The 10,168-nt window shown below is 45.8% G+C and overlaps 1 protein-coding gene across 1 annotated transcript; it reads left to right on the top strand.

Annotated features, from left to right (window-relative positions):
- Positions 1 to 758: 758 nt before the first annotated feature.
- On the top strand, positions 759 to 4,878 carry BRS3 (bombesin receptor subtype 3). Its single transcript, XM_049644912.1, has 3 exons — positions 759 to 1,192; positions 2,725 to 3,076; positions 4,465 to 4,878. The coding sequence occupies exons 1-3, from the start codon at positions 759 to 761 to the stop codon at positions 4,876 to 4,878; spliced, it is 1,200 nt and encodes a 399-aa protein (XP_049500869.1).
- Positions 4,879 to 10,168: the final 5,290 nt, after the last annotated feature.

Here is a 10,168-nt window from a genome sequence, read left to right on the forward strand (position 1 = left end):
CTAAAGCTGTTTGATTAGGACATTTAGAGACAAAGCAACTGGTGGTTTGCCTGGATTTTTCATCTCTGAAAGGTTGCGTGGATATTCTGTGGCACGGCCCCCGGAATTTGCATGGTGGGGAATTACTGTGTGTCAGAGCTGGGCGATAACTAGGGTCGCCTGAATGATTCCTGCTTGCAAATGACATCAGCCCTGTCAAAGTGGGAATGATTTGTTGCTTCAGCGCCTCTCTGATATTAAATCTAGAGGGGTGGATTCAAGTTAGTGCTTCAGAGGACACACATACCTATTTCTCACGTAAAGGAACATGCAGTAGACCATCTTCTGATTGCAGAGAAACGAATGAGCCCGGGGAGAAAACGGACGACGCCCATGTAGATTTTCGTGGCCAGACATGGAAACAAGGTGATTCTAATAAACTATAAGTATTATTTTATAATATCTAATTATTCATAAGATTCCCCAACAGGGAAGAACAAGCAACTGCAGAGCATTTCCCCAACCCCCCTTCCCTCTGTCACGGAAACGCCAATAAAACTCCTCCACCTCCCACCCTTCAATGCCAGATCGGTAAGCATTTAGCCAAGCATGCTGGGAGACACAGAACAACTGAAGGAAAGGAGTATCCGGGTGTCTTGGATTTGCTTGCCATTCTGCTCTGTTCTACCATCTCGTTACTAGACGTAGGCATTAGACGTGACAATCAGCCACATTTAAACTGAGCAGAAGAAATATCAAAGGCAGAGCCCTCAGAAGAAATGTCTCAAAGACAGCTTCAGTCACCTAATCAGACTTTAATTCCAATCACAAATGACACAGACTCATCAAGCTCTGTCGTTCCTAATGATACCACAAATAAAGGACGGACCGGAGACAACTCTCCAGGAATAGAAGCTTTGTGTGCTATCTACATCACTTATGCTGTGATCATTTCAGTGGGCATCCTTGGAAATGCTATTCTCATCAAAGTCTTTTTCAAGACTAAATCCATGCAAACAGTTCCAAATATTTTCATCACCAGCCTGGCGTTTGGAGATCTTTTACTTCTGCTAACTTGTGTGCCGGTGGATGCAACACACTACCTTGCGGAAGGATGGCTGTTCGGAAGAATTGGCTGTAAGGTGCTTTCTTTCATCCGGCTCACTTCTGTCGGTGTATCAGTGTTCACGTTAACAATTCTCAGCGCTGACAGGTGGGTTTCTTTTCTCAGTTTTATTTGCTAGGATGTGAAATTAACCAAAAAAAAAAAAAAAAAAGAAGAAGAAGAAGAAAAAAGAAAGGAAAGCTTGTACTCAGCATTCACCAGCTACTGTTCTGCTTTTCTTACAGTCTGTAACCTAGATGTAAGATTGGAAAACCGGGGACTGGGGGGGGGGGGGCAATTAAAAAAAAAAGTTGGTGTGAGAAGGTTAAAATTCCTGGGTTAGCATCGGAGGAAAGGCTGGAATTGTATGCTTTGGGAATAATTTATTCTCTTTGGAGTGTAATTGTTTGCTTGAAACAATACTGAACCGTGTGTGTTTCCACCCCCCCCCATTCAGTTTATTTATTAAGTAAGGCAAATTGTTCCAGGTGGAAAAGAAAAACAATTCATGCTTTATACATTAGTGCAGCCTAGTGGTACAATATGGTCAACATTAAAACATCAGCATAGGTGTGAAATTGACCACATACACATGCATTTAATTTACTTGAAATTCATCAAATTAACCAATGGCAGAAAAACGGTGAGGTTTTCGGCTGCCTGGTAACTTAATGTAATGTCACCACCTAATTGTATTTGTTTTCTCTATAGGCAGTCAATGACATTCTTGTTTCCGGAGAAATAACTTAATCCGGTTGACTTTTAGAGCTCTGTGGACAGAGCATGTGAGAACCTCCGGCAGTCAGGGTATTCCGGCTCCGTTAGGATATTTTCAGTCTAAGTACTGTGTTTTTCTGTGTTCCTATTGTAGAATAACTGTGAAAGCATGAAAAAATTTTTGAGGCTCCAAATGTTCAGATTCTGGAATCAGAGAAGAGGAAAAGCTTTCCCTGTGTCTTTTATGGATTTTTGCTTTGACTGTTTTTATATCCTATTCAAGTGCAGATTTACTTAAAGGCTGTAGATTTTAAGGCGAATTTGTCAGCATAAAGACATCTTTGCATGGGCACGGGGTGTCCAATTTCACCCTTGCCTTGCTCTAAATTTACCTACAGATCGGCTCGGGCAACAAATAAGCACGTATGAACAGGGGAGAAATTAACCCTCTTCTCTTTACCGCACAAACTCATGGAATTCTTTCCTAGGAAGGTTGATGACTGCTCACTCACGAAGGAAGGAGAATTAGGTTTAACCTCAGTCACTTATACAAAAAGGAAATCTTTTAGAACCCATAAGGTGATACACAGGTAATGAGTTACTCTCAATCATACAAAGAAATCATGCTGAAAAAAATGTATTCGTCCTAAATAGAGGATCTACACACAAAATTATAAAATTGCAAATCTGAAATAGTTCCTCCTAGTGAATAAGAGAAAAGATGATTGGCAGAAACATAAAATCCTGGGGTGTATTGTGTATTAGTTATTGAAATCATAACTCATTCAGTTGCTTAATGTTGACCTGGTTATATACATGTGTATAGGAGGCAGAACTGGATGGCCACTGAGATCACTTTTAGCCCTAAGACTCTGTAGTTTTGATATGTATTTTGACCTTTGCCTATGGTTATTTGTTTCCAGATACAAAGCAGTTGTGAAGCCCCTAGAGCGACAGCCCTCCAATGCCATTCTGAAGACCTGTGCCAAAGCTGGCTGCGTCTGGATCGTGTCCATGATCATTGCTCTACCAGAGGCTATATTTTCAAACGTGTATACTTTTCAAGATCCCAACAAAAATATGTCACTTGAAGCGTGTACCTCCTATCCTGTTTCCGAGAAGCTCATGCAAGAGATACATTCTCTGCTGTGCTTCTTGGTGTTCTACATTATCCCACTCTCAATTATCTCTGTCTATTATTCTCTGATTGCTAGGACCCTTTACAAAAGCACCCTGAACATACCTACTGAGGAACAAAGCCATGCCCGCAAGCAGGTATGTATTAATCAGGACTCATGCATGAATTTAGAAATGAAATTCCTACTTTTGCACCTGCGAGCAATAACTACGATAGCGGGATAGTAATTTTGCTATGATCACGGACTCTGGAGTCTGTCAGACTGTCTGTCATTCTGGCTCTATCACGTACTAGCTGTGCAGTCTTGGGCAAGTGACTTAACCTCTCTGAGCCTCGGTTTCCTTGCCTGTGAAATGAAGATGGGGGCTGGGTGAAGTATACGAAATACTTAGCATAGTTCCCGGTGCATCGTAAGCAGTTGATAAGTGGTGGGATTGCTATTGTTAGACAGGGGACAGCTGAAGTTTGGGAGCCATCAAAATTATTTACACCATCGAGTAGTGATGAACAGCACACAAGGTGAGACTATGAAGTGAAGCATCTTTTGCTTTAGAAAGTGTAACAGAATGACAAAAACACAGGATGATAGAACTGGCAAGGAGCCCTGATATTATTCGATGCAAACCTCTTGCAAACCAACCGGCTTATTCAGATGAGCAAGCCGAGGGCTCAAGGGACGAGGTAAGTGCCAGTGGCAAGAGAACACAGTGACTCACAGAAGTTTGATTAAGACCATTGCAAGAGCCAGTGTGCCTCCTTCCATAAAGATGAACAGAATAAAAAGACTGTTGCCAAAACATTGTTCAATTTGATTAAAAACACACCAACAGGATTTCTATTTTTCCTGGGGGGGGGGGGGGGAGCTATTCTTGACCAGTCCATTCAGTTGGTTCAACAGGGGTGCTCATGAGGCTGAAGTTGCATATTTGGTGCCCGTGTGAACAGTTCTCTTTACTCTGTGACCACAGGGACTTAACCTGGTTCATGTCCTTCATTAACAGGTGTAGGCAGCATACTTTTCACAGGTATAGGTAGGATGACACATTGGTTTTCATTCCTTTGACTGTAGGGTCAGAATTCTTACAGACTACAAATAATTTTTGGCAACTTTCATAAACCCCGGAAGAACACCCTAACCTAGCCAGCCTCTGCTGAGGCAGTGAAAGCAGTTTCGTATAGCATCTCTCTGTTTTTAATTAAATTAAAATTTCAAGAATTCCACAACGCTCCTTGAGATAATCGGAGACGACCTAGAGTATCTCAAAACTGGGGCTGGGAGTCTCTGAATTAGAGCTAATGAGACCAAGATCATGGGTTACCATGCCAATTAACTGGCTGGATTCTATAGGCACGGGCTGCCTTCCCACAGATCCCAACCAACGCGTTATTTCACAAACGCATGCTCAAAGGGATGCCAGCCTGTTAACTGTTCATGTCTATGTAAATCTAGAGCGTGGCTCGTTAAAATCTCTGCCAGCTAAATGATTTTTTTCCCCCCTGTGGTCGTTTTTCTTCCCCCCTACAGATTGAGTCCCGGAAGAGAATTGCCAAAACTGTTTTGGTGCTGGTGGCCCTGTTTGCTCTCTGCTGGTTGCCGAATCACCTCTTGTATCTCTACCACTCATTCACTTATCAAACCTACGTGGACCCCTCTGCCATTCATTTCATTGTCACCATTTTCTCTCGGGTTCTGGCTTTCAGCAATTCCTGTGTAAACCCCTTCGCTCTGTACTGGCTGAGCAAAACCTTCCAGCGGCATTTCAAAGCTCAGTTATTCTGTTGCAAGGCAGGGCTGCCCGACCCTCCTCCTGCCGAGACCCCTCTTAACAACCTGGCAGTGATGGGAAGGGTCCCCGGCGCTACAAGCACGCAGGTGTCTGAAATTAGCGTGACCTTGTTCGCTGGGTGTAGTGCGAAGGAGGAAGATGACAGAGTCTAGCTTTTCAATTAAAAATGGTATTTTTCCTCCCAGCATGAGTATCCGACTCTGAGCTGTGAGTAGGTGGATGGTGTCAGGATTTTTGTTGTTTGTGCATTGTGCTGAAATCCTAGGAGTGAGAGATCCTTATAAAGGAAAGGACAAACCATGATATTTTTTTTTCAATGTACAAACGTTAACGTTACCGGGCTTTCTAAATAAAATGAAGCCCCACTAGGTGTCAAAAGACACGTTTGTATGTCGGCAGGTCCTACGGGACCTCGGATGGGAGAGAAGGTGAAATAAACGGGATGACACTGGAAAATCCAACGTGTTCCCGTCACATCTACGCTTCTCGTTTCTCGTATACTCCTGTGATTTGCATAACACTGTGTCTGTGTTCAGTATGTGGTGCAAATCTAGAGATTCTGCTTTGTGTATGAAAAGGGGATCAGACAGAAATAAAACGTCTGCAGTTTTCTTGCAAAACAAAGTCCTTAAAAAATAAAGCTTCGCAGGTGTTTTTGACTGCTCTTTTCCATTAATCTCTGTCCCATCGTAACTAAAACTCTGCGATTCCAGTGAAAATGTTTTGGGATCAGTGACTATAACGTACCGAGTAAGGATCTGGGGCAGGGTGTTTGTCTGACTGGGTCAACACTTACTGACTTATTAGTTCCACTTACAACCAGCATCGATCGATAATGGAGCACATGTCTCTCACAAATATTGTGAAGAACTCGCCGTACTCACGGGCAGGATAAGTGGCCACGCTTATTGTCATCGGAAGGCCCCAGAGAAGGACCCCTGTCGAAAACCCCGTGGACCAGCCAGTGTCTGAAATTCTTCCTTTAAGGAAATTCATTTCTCTCTGGTAAGCAGTGCCCTCTTTCTAAAAAATGGAGAAGTACCACGCGAAATCCTTTACATCTGGGCGTGCAGTTGTTCCCAGATCATCTTCCTGCTTGACTTCTTTAAACCCGATGGGTGCCTGAGTCCTGTAAGAGCGTGGCCTGATTAACCTCTGCCCTTGGAAATCAGATAGAAGGTTCTGAATTTCTGTCCTCTGCTCCTACTTGCTAACGCTTTAAGCTTAAGAACTGTTATTTCAAACAAACTGTTGTCAATAGATGTGTCAGATTTAGATTTGTGGTTTTAGAAAATGTTTTCTTGGGGCAAATTAAAGGATATGTTTGGCACTTTAGTTAAATCCGTATCTCCAAAGCCTTGATTGTGGAGTGTGCTTTTGGTAGTTTTGAGCTTTCTGTAAATGGCTCGTGTAGTTGTGAACTTTTGCTGATGATGTGGCTCCAAAAAGGGAACGTGTTATCAACACTAAACTTTACATGTGTGTAACATTGTTTTACTTGGGGGGGGGGGGGTGCCCATATTGTGTTAGTGTTAAGTTGGACATCATAATAAGTGGTGGGAAATAAATATCAAATAAAGTTTTAAATGACTCTGTGTAAGTTTATATTTTAAAAACAATAGTTCTCACAGGGGCACGTGGGTGGCTCAGTGAATTAAGCATCCGCCTCTTGATTTCGGCTCAGGTCATGATCTCGCAGTCTGTGAGTGCAAGCCTCATGTCAGGCTCTGTGCTGGCAGTGTGGACCCTACTTGGGATTCTCTCTCTCTCTCCATCTCAAATAAACTTAAAAAACAAAATACAAGTAAGAAAAAAACAATAGTTCTGGAGGAATATAACTGAGAACCCATTTTAATCAGAAAATTTAAGTTATTTGCATGTCACAAAACTCCCAGATGTTTTACGATTTCCTCACTCTTGAGTAAAAACTACGTCTTTACTCTTCCAAGCATGGCATTTTAGAAATAACTGATAAAAGTACCAGATAACAAAAGCCAAGAAAGCTGTTTAGCAGTTGGTGAAACTAGAACTCAAAGAACGTTCATTTTCCTCACTCTTAGTAATTCAGGGGTGACTCAGGGATCTGATATAAAATAATTCCCTAAATGCTTTTATAGGGCGTCGCCCCCCCATCCAGAGTTGGGGAATTGAGATTAAAATCCATGGCTTTGTTTTGATTTTTTTTTTGGAGGGGGTGGCCTCCCTCTCTCTCTCCCTCTCCCTCTCTCTCTGTTTCTAACAGATGATCCTTATCAGAGCTAACCTTTTAAGTAGATCCCAATAGCCACAATTTCTTTCACACTGCCTATTGTGGTTCCAGGAATGTTACTATGGAAGACTTCATTTCTCTGGAGAGGGTCCCAAATGGGGAAAAGCTTGGGGTACATGAAAAACAAATTCTGTATACTTCCCAATTTTGCTCAGGGTGTGCCCTGACCCAAGACTTCGAATAAACAACCACAATAACACGCTACAAAGCAGGAAAACAAAGTCACAAACGTAGGTATAACCAAAATGTGCAATGGTAAGTCTTTGTCTTTGACGTTGAAAGTGCCAGAAAACATTTAACACTGGCATACCCACCGAAGGTAGCAAATTTGGGTTAGAAGGATTTCTGCAGTGTCAACCATCTCAGGTCAGGGATCCATCACTCTTTTTGTCAAAAGGAGTTCCTTTTATTTCCACTGTATGTTGAGATTACAGGAAGCAGGGACAGGAAACCTCCTGAAGAGAGCGAGCTTGAAGAGGCCGTTAAAAAATATGGATATAGTTTGGTATAGGCCAGTAATTTTCCAGAGTTCCTGGGCCAGGTAGGAGATTTCTCCGGCTGAGAAGTCTGCTTTTTCAAATTAATGTATTCTTATCCACCAAGAAGGCCATGACCTATTAGGCCAAGAGCGTAGCACAGATCGCCCCTAAAAAGATGAAGAAGACGTTCAGAGAGAAGCCGGCTGTCTGGGTCCTGAGAACTGGCTCAGCTTCCTGGGTCCAGCAGCTTCTTCCTGGTTCCCTCGTGAGACCCGGCTACATTCCCACCCTGGAACTTCAGGAGCTATCCTCCTCCTCATCATAGATAGGTATTTTTTGCTTGTTACCTTGAGTGTTTCTATGACTTGCCAAAAAAGCTTGAAAAAGACGGGTCACAAACACAGAGATGCTTACAGATTCCCTCAGTTACCAGGGAGTCAATTCTACGAGCACACAGGGAACTAAGAACCGGGAACCAGGCCTCATAGAGACAACAGCGTGGTTAAAACGAAACAAGACAACGGTCAGTTCTCGTGGTCGAACAGAAGGCCACTGTAGGTACAAGGGTGCGTGGCTCCCAACACCACTGCTCCACTATCGCGGTCACCCGGTGAGCCTGTGTCACTGCCTCAGCTTCTCCTCCCGCTCCTGGGGAACTTCACAGCAGGCCCCTGTGCCACTACCTTCCCTGTGTGGGCCTCCCGCCCTCCGTGTTACTCTGACCGTGTCCCTGCCCGTTCCGGACTCGTTCCTGTCCCCGGGAAAGGTTGTTATTGGCTCATACGGCCAAATTCGGTCTAGAATGCAGGGCTCCCCTGCCAGGTCACCGGGCAGCCTGGGGGCCACGCTGGCTGGGTCACAGGGGACCCAGGCCTAAGGAACCATTTTGGCCACCTGTTCAGAGGGGCCCGTGGATACAGCAGGCATCCAGAGGGTCACGTGCCGTAGCAGGGCTGTGTAGCATATTATCACCTATGCTGTGAACTCAGGAATGAAATCGGACCCCAATAACACATTGCTGAAAACAGGTGTACACTATTTTGGGATCCAGGAAGAAATACTTAGCAACGCTTAAATAAGTGAGCCTAATAAAACTCATGTTGTCTATATCATAAAAACACAAGCGACTCCAGTTCTCCGATGGTCCCCAACAGCACGAGAACTTCATGAAAAAGAAATGTAACTGGGAAAAAAAAAACAAAAACAAAAACCAACCCACCCTAACCCAAGCTACTGTTTAAAAATCACCGTTTATGGCTGAAACCATGTCCTCACAGCTGGTATTTGGGGAGTTAGGATTTTCTAGAGCCCATGCGCAACTGCTATATTTAGAATCAAAAGGTCACTGGAAGAGCAGAAATAATTTCTTCTGGTAAGCTTTTCCCCACCCTCAGGTCTGGTTTATAAAATTTTATGTGTACACATAATGAGTTTATTGCTGTTGTTCTTAAAGGAATTAATAAAAACTTTCAAACGGTTGCTTCTCGTGCAACAAATACTGGTAAGAATCATCTACATAAACAAGCGTGTCTCTCTCGATTCGAGCCTGTCTTGTTGACTGCTGGCTCGCCAGACCCTAGCAGTCCCTGGTACCTGGTGGCTCAACAAGTATCTGCCCAATAAGAAGAGAGAGAGAGAGAGAGAGAGAGCGCTCTTTATTTTCTACGGTAAATATGTCATTTCTGAGAAAAAACTGTACGGAGGAAAAAACATTCTGTGCTTTTCTAACAGGCAAAAAACAAAACAAAACAAAACAACGAAGTTAGTGGGCCAGTAAAGTTGGTGCTTACACTTGGCTGTTTAAGGTTTGGAGCTGAGCATCTCTGAATCCCGGTGGACAAGGGGCAGGGATCTACTGCCCGCCCTCCCTTTCCATAGAGTCGACCTCCAGCCTGGGAAGGTACCGGAGAGATTAAAGGAGGGGCCTGAGGCGGGGAAAAGAAGGTTGGTCCCCATCCATCGAACGTTCGTACGTTCGTTCGTTCGTTCATTCATTCATTCATTCGCTCACTCATTCAACACGCACTAGACACCACACCCCGTGCTAGGATAGCTTAGGCTACGAAGATGAACCAGAGCCGGCGTCGATCCCGGGGAAATCATAAAGAAACGAGCCAAAGCCACGTTTCCCACGCGGAAGAGGGGAAGGAGGCCCGTCTTCTTGGCAGCAACGCAGAGCCGCCCCGCCCGCCCCATCCACTCTCCCAAGATGGCGCCCGCCGAGGGGGGACGTTCCCACGCCTCCCGCTACCGCCCGCCGCGGCCCCCGCGGAGCCCAAGGTCCCGAGGCGCCGCGGCCCCCCGCAGTCCCCGCGCCGCCGGCCCAGGAGGCCCGGGTGGGCAGCGGGGCGGGACGGCTGCGCGCCACACCAGCGAGCCCCCTGACGCCCCGCCTCCGGGGCCCCTGAGCCGCCTGCCCGCTCGCCCGCCCTCCCGTCCGCGTCGGCGGTTTCTGACGCCACCGGAGGCGTGTCGGCGCGACCCGCGACGTCGCGACGCGCCAACAATGGCGACTGCGTCAGCCTGAGCGGGCCCCAGTCGGCCGGCCAGCTCCAGACCGTGCCGCGCGAGCCGCGGGGGCCGCGAGCGCCTCGGACCGGGTCGGCGGCGAAGGCGGCGGCGGCGCGCGTGCGCGTGCGCGCTCCTGCCACAGCCGGGGTCGAGCCGCGGCGCCGAGGCCCCGCGGAGCGAGCC

Source organism: Panthera uncia, chromosome X (genome assembly GCF_023721935.1).
Source record: "Panthera uncia isolate 11264 chromosome X, Puncia_PCG_1.0, whole genome shotgun sequence".
NCBI lineage: Eukaryota > Metazoa > Chordata > Mammalia > Carnivora > Felidae > Panthera > Panthera uncia.

Coding starts and splice junctions, on each gene's coding strand:
- BRS3 (XM_049644912.1), top strand. CDS start 759: ATGTCTCAAAGACAGCTTCAGTCACCTAATCAGACTTTAATTCCAATC. Junction 1,193..2,724: donor ACAATTCTCAGCGCTGACAG/GTGGGTTTCTTT, acceptor ATTTGTTTCCAG/ATACAAAGCAGTTGTGAAGC. Junction 3,077..4,464: donor AAAGCCATGCCCGCAAGCAG/GTATGTATTAAT, acceptor TCCCCCCTACAG/ATTGAGTCCCGGAAGAGAAT.